The sequence below is a fragment of the Delphinapterus leucas genome, chromosome 6, assembly GCF_059928025.1.
Source record: "Delphinapterus leucas isolate spDelLeu-1000000601 "Yukka" chromosome 6, BTC_Dleu_Yukka2, whole genome shotgun sequence".
NCBI classification, from domain to species: domain Eukaryota; kingdom Metazoa; phylum Chordata; class Mammalia; order Artiodactyla; family Monodontidae; genus Delphinapterus; species Delphinapterus leucas.
This window is the reverse complement of record NC_143134.1, coordinates 17,240,526-17,256,488: the sequence shown is the minus strand read 5'-3', so window position 1 is coordinate 17,256,488 and position 15,963 is coordinate 17,240,526. Positions and strand designations below refer to the sequence as shown.

At 40.0% G+C, this 15,963-nt stretch overlaps 1 protein-coding gene across 15 annotated transcripts in view; it reads right to left on the bottom strand.

Annotated features, from left to right (window-relative positions):
* The window catches only part of KIF13B (kinesin family member 13B), a 230,857-nt gene that overhangs the window by 121,583 nt on the left and 93,311 nt on the right, over nucleotides 1–15,963 (bottom strand). For all 15 annotated transcript variants that reach the window (XR_016393491.1, XR_016393487.1, XR_016393488.1 and 12 more), the window contains 5 exons: nucleotides 13,998–14,132; nucleotides 6,838–6,968; nucleotides 3,258–3,344; nucleotides 1,551–1,741; nucleotides 797–1,007 (listed from right to left, as the gene is read on the bottom strand). Coding sequence is in view for 4 of the 15 variants with exons in the window: in XM_022594943.2 (XP_022450651.2) it covers nucleotides 797–1,007; nucleotides 1,551–1,741; nucleotides 3,258–3,344; nucleotides 6,838–6,968; nucleotides 13,998–14,132 (755 nt within the window). In the remaining 11 variants the exon portion in view is untranslated. The remainder of the gene's footprint in view (nucleotides 1–796; nucleotides 1,008–1,550; nucleotides 1,742–3,257; nucleotides 3,345–6,837; nucleotides 6,969–13,997; nucleotides 14,133–15,963) is intronic.

Genomic DNA, 15,963 nt, shown 5'->3' with positions numbered 1-15,963 from the left:
GAACCAAGCTTTACAACTGTCTTTTGCACACAGGGAATACATCACCAACGCTGGCCCATGCACGCACTTGAATGTGGGCTACATTACAAGCACGGGCACATGCTCCTGTAAGAAGCTGGCCAGAGACTAGGGCTTGGCAAACTTGACTGTGTATACAAATCACCTGGGAATCTTGATAAACTGAAGATTTTGACTCAGTAGGTCTGGGATGGGGGGACCCAAAACACTACATTTTTATCAATCTCCAGGTGACAGAGATGCTACCTGTCTGCAGACCAAACTCTGAAGAGCAAGAGGTTAGTTAAATACGTCTGTAACCATGGATAAAACATTTAGTGCAATGCTAATTAGCTCAAATAGAGATCAAACTTGCAATCTGAATCTCATTGGTACCGTGCTTTACCTACCTGATAAACCACCTTTCTCTTTTTCCTTTTTTAAAAAAAGCATCTACCCACGCTTCAGAACCTAAAGTATAATATACAATGATAAAGTATAACTTCTAAGTACACATACTTGCTTAGTCAAATCCAAAAGCCATACAAACTGAAAATGGGGCAGCACCTAACAGGGGCGGCTTTAAATAAATCAATATAAATTGACAATTCCCTTTTTTTTTTTTCAAAAGTGGGGAGGGGAAAGACAATGCCAAGTGGTTCCTAGCTGTAACACTCTCTTTTAATGTAATTCATTTTTAAAGTAAGGCCTAGATTTTTCCGCTCCATATGTTATGCAGGTGGGTTAAAGGTGACGAGCATATGCTACGCAGGTGGCACAGGCCCTGTGCTCCACCTACCTCTCTTCCGCCCACTGCCTCAATCGCTGCTGAGCGCTGGGTGAGTGGAAGGAAAACTTGTCCGAACTACGGCAGTTCTGTTTCTCAGGAGACAGCCGTCTCCGGAGCTGCTCCAGTTCATGTTCGTACATGAGCCTCTGGCGCTCCAATGCAGACCGTTTCTCCTCTTCGTGCTGTTGTTCTAGGCTGTTCAGTATTGACTGCATGGGATCTAAACAAGTGTTGTTTTTTTTTTTTTAAGGCAAATAATAAAAGGTTAACTGCACAACACAATATACTTTAAATGTTCTGTATTATTATGTTGTTTGTCATCCTAATTAATAACGTAAGATTCTTATAGACAGTTAACTATCCTTACTCCCAATTACTGATCGTATTATCTATTCTGTCAGATACATGCCAAACCATCTTCCATATAAAAAAAGCAGGTCTATTTGTATGTTCTACACATAACCTAAGACAGAGTTAACGGTCCGGAAATCCACTACAATAATAAGCCAGTGGCAGTCAGGTCTCAAACCTGAGAAATTCTATCAATGAGAACAAAGTTTTCAGTGATTTGTGTATCAAGGCAGAAAGAAAAAACAAGTTTTTATAAGCATAATAAATTAAGGCCAAAGTCACAAAAGAATTGAGTACAGAGAACAACATGAAGATTTCCTTTGTTGCTAACGTTTAAAAAGTGTCCATTGTAAACAACTCTAACAGTCTAGCAACTCTGAAAGATTCTAAAAAGCACAACAGATCTGCTCACCGTTACTGCCCAGAGCCTTCATGGTTACCTCCATCTGCGCGTACTCGTAATTGAAGTTGATTTCGCTGGACACCTCACTGGATGAGTCTCCATCCACATCCAGCTGCTCAGAACTGGTGTCATTCTTCATGGACGTGTCTTGTTCCTCATCTTCTCCACCTGCTTTCTTTTTCTTTTTAGGCAAATTAAGTCTTGGGGAGAAAGAGAATATTATCTTTTAAAGAAAGATATGCATTTATTCATTGCATTAATTAAATATTAGCACTTGCTAGATGCCAAGGGGATACTATGTGCATATAAGGCAATTACTGTACTCAGAAGTTTATATTCTAGTAGTAGAAATAAAACACAGGCACATGCGCAAATAATGACAACAGAGAGTGTGACACAAGGCCATGTGACAAGCTAGGCGTCAGAGAAAAGCTGAGGACCACCTCACGCTGGACTGAAAGAGGCAGGGATGACAGAATAAGAAGTCATCTGAGCCCAGCCTTAAAGGCTGAGGAGAAAGCAGGGCGTTAGGACAGAGGAACAGCATGAGGAAAAATGGAAACTCTCATAGCCTCTGGAGAAATTAAAAATTACACGGAGATACACAAAATTTGTAGAGCAAAAGTTGCGTGAGATAATGGTGGAAAGATCAACTTAACCCAAACTATGAAACTTTGAACACTAAGCCAAGCAATCTACACTTGATTAAGTTTAAAGAAAAAAATGAAAAAGACTTTCCACACACTTTGTACCCCTCTTTTCTCAACAATCAAAATAGCAACTGGCCCACAAGCAAAGGATCTAGTCAGCTTGATGTAGGAAACACAGGGCCAGGGACAGGTAGAGGAACAGACCAGGATTTTAACTTTGTACCCTATCTAGCCAGTCCGTCCTCACCAACACAACACCAATTTTGTATGGGAAACAATATGCAGTCCCAGGTCAGACACTTTCCTTCTCAGCCTCCTTTGCAGCTGAGAGGCAAATTCTAGTGAATGAGACGTAAGTGGAAGGTTGCTGGGGACTCTGGGAAGACTCCTGCTTCTTCTCATCAGCACAGTCAGGACTATTCCTGCCACCCTTCAACCTCGTTTTCTTCGCATGTGCCTGAGTGCTGCCTTGATGTCTGGAGTGGCGTGGCCATCTTTAGACCACAGGGAAAAGCCAAGACAATGACATGACTTCTGCCATGACTCTTTTGAGAGGCTTAGCCAATGCCAGTAACCATCCTCCTTGGGAGTTCGGCTTTGTCAGAGAAATGAACTATCTGTTTAAGCCATTATAGTCAAGTTTGCCATTACATGCAGCTGAGAGCATTCCTAAATGAAATATTAACCTTATTTTATGGATAAGGAAACTTAAACCACTACTTTTCCAATAAAAAAAAAAAAGACAAGCATGTCAGAAAATAATTAATGAATTCTTATACCAGATGGCAAAGCAATCATCTTCCACTGGGAAATAAAAAGGAAAAACCATGTAAGTAAACACAGTATTTCTCCTGAGCGTACTTGTTCATGTGTCCCTTGGGCTCAAATCGTATAGTGAACAAGCGTATGTATAGTGAATAAATGCATATGCATAGTGAATACATACTTATGTGCACAAAACAACATAGAATACTTATAGCATTAAGTTTACTTTTTAATATATACTTTTCTATTTCAGAGTATAATCATCAAAAATCTACCTATTTAAGAGCCATGAATGTCATACCTGAAGAAGTGGTTGTTCCCCCATAATATCCTGTCCCCATGGTGTAGCTGAATAGGACTGGATACAGAGGAGCCATTTACAAATGTTCTGTGGGGAGAAGAGGTCAAACATATAAACAATGATTATCATGTTCTCTCCTTTAATTTTTCCAATACAATATAGGAAAAACAAAACAATCAATTCCCCAAAATAATATCTGCCCTTGGTGAATTTTATTACTTGTATTTCCTTCTTTGCTGATTTATTTTAAATGCTTATGGTACCAAGTATCATAGGTTATTATCCTCTACCTTTCAAAGCTCTAAATTTGTTATACAGCATATTAAGGAGTAAATATGGAACCACTGCAGCCAGTAATAAAAAGATGGTAGCAGTGTACACTACAACTAAAACAAGTATGTCCAATCTACACGGATAAAAAGAGCCAGTCAACCAACTAAACTCAGAAATATCTATAGTATCAGTAATAAGAAATGAGGCCTATGTTAAACTCTTCTGTAACTTCCTATAGCACAGAAAAATGTGCATATCCTACCAATAGATAGAAGATTTGTAAGATCCACTTGACTGCTTATCTTGACAACAGAGTTCAACAGAAGAAATGACGGGTAGAAGGATATTAAGGAAAAATTTTAGAGGGGCAGGAAATAAATAGAAAATTATGCATACCACAATAAGATTGATATTCCTGGAATACCAGTGTCATCATGCCTCTCTCCACTGAATGACTAACCTGCTTAGGTTTAGGATAAAGGTCAAGTTCTTTAACTTGACATTAAAGGCCCTGCAAAAGGAAACCCTCCTTATCTCCTTCTTTCCCACTTCTAGTGAATTCTCAACTCCAGCAAAAAAAAAAAGAGGGGGGGGGATAGGGGTGTTATGTTCTGTCCACTAAACATGGCTGACTCTTCCTCCAAAGCGAGGCTTACCCCAGTCCTATAACCTGGAATAGGGTTCCCGTTCTCTATCACCCTGAGTCTCACTCAGTTTGATTTCTCACAAAGCCCAGTTTGGTTTCTACTTCCTCTGTCACTCCAACCAATACTACCTTAGTTTCTTAACGTTCCTAAGGCACTCACCTGGCTTTGTACGGCCAGTTATTTTTAATGTATATGCATACACACAAAACCTTACTCTCCATCTAGATTTCACTTACCATGTGGGTTTTTAAGCACTAAAAGTAATTGGTCTCTATGCTCCTACAGTCTGATTATTCAAAGCACGAGCTTAAAAAATAAAGTTATGACAAGAGGGGACCTACTAAAATTAGCAGATTTTAGCCTTTATGACACGAATACCTTACATACAGTGAGGAGTTTAATTAAAGGCAAACACATACATAGGCTTATTTTTTAAAGCTGCAGCAGTTAAATAAAAGCATGACTGTAATAACAGTTCTCAACATGTGGCCTGTATGGGGTCCCGAAGATCAAATTTATTTTTATAATAACACTAACCTGCCCTTTTTCACCATGTTGACGTTTGCACTGGCAAGGAGTAAAATTGCTGGTGTTTTAGCACAAATGAAAGCAGTGGCACCAAACATTTATCAGTAGTCACTGGATTATTCACTGCCATGCACCCACAATTTCTAAAAATGTTTCACTTGAAAAGGTCCTTGATGAAGCAGTAAAACTCAACTATACGCCAATAAAATGTTTTTAAAAAATACATTTTTAAAAATAATAAATTACTACTTTTAGTAAATTTTGACCCTTGAGTAGTACACAACTTCTTAAACATTCCAGGTGACAAAATGAGAAGTACACACAAAGCACTGTGCTAATGCATACCGAAGTATAAGAACTGTCTTGAGCAGAAGACATGCTCAAAGTGGTTTTCTGGCAGACATTTTCTTGAAAATGAACAAAGCCAGCCCGTCACTTTGACAAAAACAGCTGACAGTATTTGTTGCCAATTGTAAATGTCAAGCTTTCAAGTGAAAATTAGAGTTTTGGGAAATTTGTGTCAATGTCTTCCAACCAAAGACCACCAGGAATATTCCCGTAGTTGAACCAGTTGGGTTTATTACTCACGCAGGGGGAGGAGACACCACAGGAAGCATGGGGGCATCTCAGTGAGGGGGCCCGGGGGGACTCTTGCAGGACTGGGCTTCAGCTGCTCATCCTGGGAGAGGGTCTAAGGAGGTGAGAGTTCTGTATATACCGGATACTGCCAGAGAGCAGGAGTAATTCTATGATCGGGTTTGTCAAAAATCTTATCCACAGAGGATAAAGTTGTAACTGGTGAAGAAACAGCCACTCACTTGGCCGAGAGAAGGTGTTTGGTATTTTGGGTGTGGCACAGTGACCCTGGTTTTTGTCTCTGCTGAAACAAAATTATTATGTGGCCTGCTTCATCTTATTTCATCATAGCCTCAGAGTAACCTTCCCTGGGGTTGGTATCTGTGTGATTATTTAATAGGAGAATAGCACACCAGAGCTGGGAGTGCTGGGCCAGCTTACGCTCTATTTTTCTCTTTTCTCACTTGTATCCTTTACCATGAGCTTGATAGCTTCCAAATATTTACAGACTTTATGGATGAAATTAGTGATGGTATTAATGATTTTTTGACATAATGATGAATCAACATTCGGAAGATCAATATGTCAGTTAACCATCACCTATAACAGTTATATAGCCAGTTACACAACAGGGCAATAACAGTTTCAAAGCTCAAGGAAACAAACTGACAAATATTTAATTTGTATAATGTTATGCCTATTCATTACTTATTGAGCACTTATTTATTAGTCTGGTATTACACGCTAAGGATAGAGAACCAAAAAAGAAAGGTCCTTGTCCTCAAAGAGCTCACAGTCCAATGTGATAATAAAGGCTAACAGCCCACAAGAACACAGTATGAAGTATTAACATAACAGGAAGCATAAAGTACACTAGGAAAATGTACTGGGGGCCCTTATTTTAGACCAAAGTAGACAGTGACAGAACTTAACCTTGAAGGTCAAACAGGAATTACTTAGCTGGCCAGAGGAATGGCAGATGCAGAAGAATAGGAGATAAGCAGGAGGGATGTAAGGGATTTTTGCATCAAGAATAGAAGAAAGCCATCTGGTTGTATGGTGAGTGGACCAGGAAGATTAGGGTGCTGTCAGGAGTTCCAATCAAGATTTGATGGGGGGCTTCCCTGGTGGTTGAGAGTCCGCCTGCCAATGCAGGGGATGTGGGTTCGTGCCCCGGTCCAGGAAGATCCCACATGCCACGGAGCGGCTGGGCCCGTGAGCCATCCGCTGAGCCTGCACATCCGGAGCCTGTGCTCCGCAACGGGAGAGGCCACAACAGTGAGAGGCCCGCGTACCGCAAAAAAAAGAAAAAGAAAAAAAAAAAGATTTGATGGGGACCTTATTTAAATAAGGCCACGGCAGTACGTATAGAGAGGAAGGATTGGTTTAAGCCATATTAAAAAGTTAAATATTAAGGACTTGGTAACTAACTGAATATCTTCTTTAAGTGAACATAAAAGCACACAAAGGCCAAACGTCCTTATACCATCCGCAATTAGTGTACTTTCTTCCTCTTAAAAATTACTGTGACATTAACACTAATTAAAGTACATTACCTGGTGTTCTTTTGAGGAGTCAGCATAACCTGGCCTTCTGATGTGATGTCTATGATACAATGTTCAGGAAGAATTCCCATTCCACATAGTTGGATATCTTGGGAATTTGCTGAACCTATCAGTGTATGTTCCTACAAAAGAATCAAATTCACTGATCAATAGTGCATTCTTACATGTACACAACTGAAATCATCTACTCTCAGCTCTCATACATTGATCCGTTACCTTAGCTAAAAGATTTTTAAAGCAAATGGAATGACAGAGGGAATTTCTGGCTTTCTATAGAATTCATTCTACAAGTTCTATTTCCTTATAAGGAGTAATGCACTGAGTTGAGTTATAACTTTTAAACCTACAACTACAGTTTTACATTAATGTCTATATTACATTCGTTATTTTCCATTGCAATCTTGATTCCAAATATTCTATACTACTCTCAGAGCATGGTCTGAAAACTACAGTTACTTAAGTTGTACATCACCTACCTGGTCTCAGTCAAGATGAGTCTACAAAGATAAAGAGCTATTCAAATGCAAGGATTCTGAATTATTTTATGAATTACATGGTCTCCCTAGACCTCATAAAAGATATGGTAGATGTGTTCTTCTTACCCTAAACCCCCAACTACTCAATTCTCTAAGCCCTAATCACCAGTGTCACTTTTTGGCAGGTACCTGAGAAAACAGACATAAAAATCGAACTCCCTCTTATGTGCTTCAACATTTGACTGCCCTTAAATGTTGATACTGACTGGGATGTGTCCCTAGGCCACCTTCTCCTTATACACACCTAGATCAGGGGTCAGATATGAAATATTTTAGGCTTTTTGAGTCATACACAATTACTCAATTCTGCCCTTGTAGTGTGAAAGCAGCCAGACAATATACAAATGCACAAGTGTGGCTACTTTCCAATAAAACTTTACTTATGAACACTGAAATCTGAACTTCATATAATTTTCAAGAGTCCAAAATATTATGATTCTTTTGATTTTCCTCCAACCATTTAAAAAATGCAAAAGCCATTCTTGGCTCCTGGGCCATATGAAAACAGGCAGGGGGTGAGATTTAACCCATGGAAGCAGGTTGCTGACCGTTGACCACGATGATCTCATCCAGTCCAATATGCTTTAAATACCATACACACACACACACACACACACACACACACACACACACACAATTAAATCACCAACCAGGAACTACAGACTTGAGTTCCATCATTCTCCCACCTCCACTATCACTGCCCTAGTCATAGTCACCATCATTTCTTGCCTACTGGGCACAGCTTGGATGTCTAAAGACATTTCAAAGTGAAAGGGCCAAAGCAGAACTTTTGCTTCCACCTTCCCACCACCCCATTGAGTCTATTCCCTTCTCCAATACTAATGGCACCACCACCACCCAGCTGGTCAACTAGAAAAGCTCAGATGCTATCCTGGAGTCTTCTCTCTGTCTTAGCAGTCTACCTCCAGCCCTGTGTCAATCAGGAAATCGTCAAAGACTCTCCCTCTGAAATATATCAAGAATCAGCTCACTTCCCACCTCTACTATCACATCCTATTCTCTTGCCCAGGTGAATATTAGAGCCTCCTTCTATTTCTCCACTTCTATCCACCCCACCCGCTCCCACCACAACAGCCGATCACGTGATCCCCTATCGAGAATCCTCTAGTGGCTTCCCTTTGAACTTCTAAGAAGTTCAAATTCTTACCCAGGCTGACAAACCCTCTGTGATCTGGCCCCTGCCTACCTCTCTTATCCCAGCTCCCAGCACTCTGCCTCTCCTGGAGCGTGACCCACCCACTCGGGCCTTTCATCTGTTCCCTGAGCACACTGACTGCTTCCTCTGTCTGAGGTGTTCCTCCCCTGATCTTGATATTGGTAGTTTCTTATCACTTCCACCTTAGCTTTTAAATACACATCCTCAGAGAGGTGCAGCCTGAACCAACAATCAGAAGTAGCCACCCTGTTACTCTCGTGCCTGAATTCCTTACAGACTGACTGTCCGTGGGTTTCCTGTCCATCTCCATGGCTAGCATGGAAACTCCAAGACAGCAGAGGACAGCCTGACCTGCACCACCCCACCACTGTATTCCAAGCATGTAACACAGGCCTGGTACATTTAGCCATTAGATAAATATAAAAGAAAAATAAATGAACAATCCATTCCCTTCAGACTCAGGAAGACAATTTTCTCCTCTTCTTTGCTGATATCCCTTCTAATTATACTCTGGGTTCCAATTCTTCCCATCTCTTCTGGGATCTCAACCTCAGAAAAAGGCCTCTTCCCTTCTATTATTTTCATTTTCCCTTTTCTGGGGGTTTCTTCTCTCAAGTATGCTGCAGCAGTGTTTCCAAGGAAACAAAGAGCTGGGATCAGAACTGTGCCATGGCATCCCGTTCAGTCCTCAAGGAGTATATACAATACACAGAGAGGGCATTCCAGGCAAATGTCTACTCCTTGATCTTGGCTGAGGCTTCTTGGCCAATCCCATACTTCCCTAAGCTGGAGAACAGGGCTTGATCAGGTGTAAACTACAAGTAATGCTTCAGTGACATTCAGTAGCAGGCCTAACGAATGTGTTCCATGTCGGTCTCCATTCCCCACTTCTTCCCTCTCTAACGACACCAACTACAAGGTGCAGAGAAGTTCTAAAAGGAAAAAAAAAAAAAAAAGAGTCTGAAGAGAAAAAGAGCCCAAGATCACATAAAAAAGAAGAAAAGATCCCCAAAGCACTTGGCTTAGGCCATTTCTATTATAATCCCTTTCTTCTCCCCATGAGAAATTCTAGCTGGAGTCCTTATTGTGACTTTGGAATCCTTTTTGTCCTTGGGGGTGGAGGTGGAGAAAAGCTCTGAACTACCCCCTAGATTGGAGTTTGAGTGTAGAATCAGCTCCGACTGCTGCATTCCAAGACTGCAGCAAGTACCAGGGGCAATAAGCAGAGAAGTATTCGTTGCTCTTTACATACGTAAATAACCAATAGCCCTTAATAAACGAAATCGCCCTGGCTTCACAGAACCAGGACTCTGAAGACAGCCTTTCGGGAATGGAGGTGAGGAAGGAAGGAAAGGTACCTTTCTGTCTTTTACAAATTCAAATATTACTCTAGGTGAGTCAAACTGCCTCCAACCAGGCACGTCTCACAGCCACACCGCTGTCTTATTCGTCCTGGGCCCCTTGAAGCCTGGCCCACAGCTCTATCAACGCGGAATGGCTGTGGCCCTGCCATTCTGCTGATCGCCTCCCTCCACTGACTGAATGCTGGCAGGCAGCTTAATGCCAACGGGAGCTACGCTCCCCCTAGGACTGTTCCCTACGTAAGTGTGCTTTGACACTGCTGCGGAATCACTGGTACAAATCCTGATCAAGTGTGTGTGTGATAATTTGCCCCAAGTCCTTCAGAATCACCCTTGCTTCCCCAGCCATGAGTAGCTGACTCGTGAAAAGAGTAGATCCAGAACTGCACAAGCAAAATAGCTTTCCTGAACGATTCGGTGGAGAATTCAAAGGTGTGACTGGAATTAATCACACTGTAATCCTATTTCTGTAACTAAAAAATACGTATCACTATAAATATACACACACACAGGAATAGATCCAGAAGATACAGATAAAAATATTAAATATTAACTGTGGTCTTCTCTGGCTGTTGAAATTTGGGCACTAATGCCCCTTTCTTTTTCTAATATGTTCTTATTAGACTTTTTAGAAATAAAAGTGTATTACTAGCATAACATATTTAAGGTGAGGGGAGCAGCTCTTCCCTCTAGAAGCTTGGCTTATGCTGGTATAAATCTACAAGTCTCTCAAAAAAACTAAAAACAGAACTACCCAGCAACTCTACTCCTGGGTATACACCCCAAAAGATACATGCACCCCAATGTTCATAGCAGCATTATTTACAATTGCCAAGATACGGAAGCAACCTAAGTGTCCATCAACAGATGAACAGATAAAGAAGACGTGGAATGGAATGGAATACTACTCAGCCATAAAAAGAAAAAAAGAATAAAATTTTGCCATTTGCAGCAACACGGATAGACTCGGAGGGCATTATGCTAAGTGAAAATAAGCCAGATGAAGACAAACACTATATGGTATCACTTACATGTGGAATCTAAAAAATATAACCAACTAATGCATATAATGAAAAAGAAGCAGACTCACAGATATAGAGAACACACTAGTGGTTACCAGTGGGGAGAGGTGATATGGTGGGGAGGTACAAACTATTGGGTGTAAGATAGGCCACAAAAATGTAGCCTATCTACAACACGGGAAATATAGCCAACATTCTGTAATAACTCTAAATGGACTGTAACCTTTAAAACTTGTACAAAAATTTTAAAAATAACAAATTTTTTAAAATATAAATAAATCTCCAAGTCAACCTCAGAACTGCAGGCAGGCCTCGCTTTGCACAAGAGCACAGGACTATAAAAATAATTTAGCAAGGAGATCTTAATAATCACTGGGGAAAACTGCAATAATTCTGTGACATTTAAAACTGTCCGTAAAAACATGAAGAAATCTCTTGCTGTTACAATGTACAGGAAAACGAAAGACCAGTTAAACTAGTATTTATTTAGTACACTGTCATTTAGAACATTAGAAACACTGAAATTTAAAGCAGTTTTTTCTTTGTTAAAACCTTGGCAAACTGTCATACTCCTTTCTAAGCTTCTACCATTTTATCCTTTGTGCTTTCAATGTTGCGAAGTATCTCCAAGAGCTCCTCTCATGTGAAGTGCTTTCTGGTGTCACTCCCTTTGAGACATCTGCAGTCTTCTCATCACAACCACTTTCATTATTCACATCGGTAAGTTCACCTTCACTAACTTCCTCTGGCTGCACATCTAGAAGCTCATGAATGCCTGCAACGTCAACATTATTTACTAACTCACGTTAACTGGAATTTGTGTATGATGGAACCATGCAAAGCAAGAGCTGCCTGGCTATGCAAATTAGATGCAAAATTACCTTGTGAATTACATTCTACCTATGGTTTGGCCACCATACTTCGCTTCTGCAAGTTCCAGACAGAACAAATAAATGGAGGATTCTATTCTAGAAGAGAACCATTCAAAACCTGGAACTAGAAAGAATGCTAGAGGTAATTTAATCCAGGGGCCTCATTTTATACATGGGGTGCTCAAAGTCACCCACTGACATGAGGTCATCTGTCCAGCATGTAAACCAGCTTGAAAATTTGAAAGCAAAGAAATAAAAAACGCTCGGCCTCTAAATTCCTCCAACCCACATCATGGTATCACTTTACTGAAGCAAAAACTGTTCTTGGACTGAGATCATCCTTTTGAATATGCTTTGTCATGAATATAACTTTTGTCATGGGTTTAGCTTGGGCAGTGAAGAACCAACACTGCCTCAAACTCTGCCAAAACAGGGTTGACCACACAGTCTGAAACAGAATCCCAACACCTCCATACAAGATGACCAGAAATATTTTAACTGCTCTCCAAAAGTCTTTAAATAGTTTTCTTTGTGTAATTTTTTAGTTAAGGAACAGATATGAATCAGGCTTTTTTTCTTGTTGGGTGTATGTGTTTGTGTGCTCCAATTTGAACTTCATCACATCAGAAAGAAAAAGAACTCACAGTTCTGAAAACTAAAAGGGCAGAATATTTAACTCCTATTCTAATACTGCATCTCTCCTAAAGCATATGAATATCTACAGCTGAAATTCTAACACAAAAAGCTGCCAGCATTGTTAGAAGCACAGCAAGAGATGTGCTAATATGTCATTTTTTTCAAAGGACAAGGATAATATAATAAGGTACCAGAGTATCAAATGAGAAAATGGTATGTGGAATAATTTATATGTGGATAGTGCTTCTGTTTATAAAGTGCTTCTATATGTCAAATCCCATTTAATCCTCCAGAAACCCTGTGAGGTAGCCGGACAGAGAAAACTTCCATTTATAGAGGAAGAATCTGTAGACTGTGGGGGGCAAAGGACTTGAGAGCAAACATCTGCCAAGCAGTGGTGCTGGACTAGAAACTGAGGGCATCTCCCTCCTACCCCAGCACTGCTCCCACGACACACAGCACCTGAGTGTGCACACGATTACACGCAACAAACACACAATTTAACTCACAGTGTAATAAAACATGGTATAAGATACTTATGAATAACAGGGCCTTATCAAAATATCACAAAGCAATTACCCCAGATACCTTTGATAAAAACTGGGAAACCAGCCAACGTGTCGTGAATTCTTCAGTCTCTTTAGAAGTGAAACGACACAATTCTCTAATTTTAAAGCTGCTTCCAACTGTACCAGCTCATGTCTTTACTGTCCTAGTCACTAACTTAGTTAAACCCACATAGATAGTTCCTATACTATGAGGGGAAAAATCTTCCTCCTAAATATTCATTAACCATATGTCAGAGTCATATAGTCCATTATGTAACTCATTTATGCTCTAGGGTTGGCAAAGGTAATTTTGGCAAACTCCTTATAATTTATATAGTGTCTGATATCATGCTCATCCTAAAGTTGTCTCTTGTCTTCCTGATACATCCCACAACCTATAGGTTTCAATGTATATAGATTTCAATGTATATCTGGTTTTTTCTGCTCCATACTCTAACCCTCTCAGTCTCTAAGTGACTTACTCCCTTTTTTTATAAGTTGATAATCCAAAATTTTTAATTTTCCTAAGTTACTGGAAACACAAATTTCAAATCAAGTGGTCCTAATAACTTTCTTTAAACATTTCCTCTGTAAGCTAAGAAACCACTCACCAAAAGCTGTGCTTCATAGAAATCACAAAAGCTTTAGTCTACCGATGAAACCATTTAGTTTAGAAGTCACTGTGTAAGCTTTAAAGTTATCTACTTAACTCCCTGGTTTAATCATATTAAATGATAGAAGTTAAGCTACTTAACTTGTTGGAAGTAATATCAGAATATCATCTTTCATATTTACTAGGTTGAATGACATCACTCAAAGACTACAAAGAGAAACTGATCTCAGAAACTCAAGATTTTCCTATACTCCAGCTTAATCAAATAAAAACAATTTGCTAACTCATATTTTTGAATATGTATGGTTCTCCAAGTATAAAAAAAAATACTGTGAAATACTGCTCTATTCTGTGGTAGGAAATAGTAGAAAAGCCTACTACTTCACCTTTAAGTAGTAAACCAGAAGTTCATTCAGAGCAGGATCAGCGTTGAGATTAACGAGGAAACATTTATCATCCCCAACTTTAATTCCAGAAGATTGAAGAGATATTCCAAGACTCTCAAGCTGTTTCTGCCGCTCCTGTAAAGGCGTTAGAGAAGAATTAATTCCACAGCTACTGAGGCAGCAAGATATAAAATGTCATATATTATAGTAATTATTAAATAACTTTGTAACTCAAATATGTTACTTAGGACATGGTATTATATAGGTTACTGCATTTGTTCTCTTTCTAAACTATAATGTTGCTTCGTTAGGTAAAATTTTTTAATTTCAAAAACAAAGCCATGCGGGCTTCCCTGGTGGCGCAGTGGTTGAGAATCTGCCTGCTAATGGGGACACGGGTTCGAGCCATGGTCTGGGAAGATCCCACATGCCGAGGAGCAACTAAGCCCGTGCGCCACAACTATTGAGCCTGCGCATCTGGAGCCTGTGCTCCGCAACGAGAGGCCGCAATAGCGAGAGGCCCACGCACCGCGATCAAGAGTGGTCCCCGCACGCCGCAACTAGAGAAAGCCCTCGCACAGAAACGAAGACCCGACACAGCCATAAATAAATAAATTTTTTAAATAAATAAAATAAAGGCATTACAAACAGCAACCAAATATACTAAGTTCTCATTTTTCATTCTTGAAAATATCTAACATCGTGAATTCACCTTTCACATTTAATTCTGTATATGTGAGCAAATACAAGTGTGTTTTACTCAACTATGATCTTTCTGAAAAGCCAAGTATTTAATACACTCTGCTGCTTGATATCCTCAGTGGGTCTCCAGCAGGGATAAAGGCCAAACTCCCTCAACCAAGCCCACAAGGCCCTCCAATCTGGCCCATTTACTCACCATCATCACATCTTGTCACCCCTACTCTCAAAGCCTGTACGCAGTTAGTGGAACATCTTCCAGGGCCCTCAAAGTCTCAAGAATGCTCTCTCTAGCTTAAGAGTTTTACACCTATTCCTCCTATCTGGAGCACACCTGTTCTCAAACTTGGTAACTTTTTACTCGACCGTTTCTCTGTGAGGGCAGGGACCCTATCTCTCCACTGTGTATTCCTAGCACCTAGCACAGTGCATAACACACAAGAGCACTCAAATCGTCGGTGTCATGAATTTATCAAAATAAAATCTGCATATTCAGTAAAGCCCTATTTTCATAAGAACATGAACCTTTCCTTTTCGTGCCTACCGATCTGTGAGTACATGCAACACACACACGCGTGCACCTAGGGAGATACGCATGAATCCTGCAACCGAATCGGGGCAGGGCAGGGTGTCTTTAACTATGTATAAATAGCGAATAGTGATGAGTCATCAAGAACCTCTGATTCTGAGGAAAGACAACACAAACTAAGTCACTTAACTAGGGCCACACAGTAAGTCTGCAGTATAGTTAAACTGCAGCCTTACAATTTTGCTATTTCTAGGCACACATCCTAATTTATACAGCCACTGCAACCCAGTCAATCACCCCTAGAATGATACTATTACAAACATACTGAAGGGGATATTTTGGTTCTGGGCCTTTGAATCGAGTCTCTTCTCTAACAAACATTACTGGGTTCCTTCGGAAGTGCTAAGTGGTTTAGCACTAGCCATTAGTTTTCAGCACTCAATTCTAAGCAATGATTATCCTTGATAAAGAACCATGTTCCTAAAACAAAGAAAGCAATTCTAATATATCTTGTATGGTCCCTTACTGAGGGAAAGGTCTTTTACAAAGGGATATTCGTGTAATTAAAGAATTATTCCAATAATGAGAAGAAACATTTCTCTATAAAAATGTCTTTTTTTTTGTAAACTACGAATGAAGTGGGTAGATGTTCGTGAACTAGTATTAAATTTAAAATGTAGGGTAAAACTAGTATATTAATCTGTGCACTGGGAAAACGTGGAAGAAACCACAGAGATA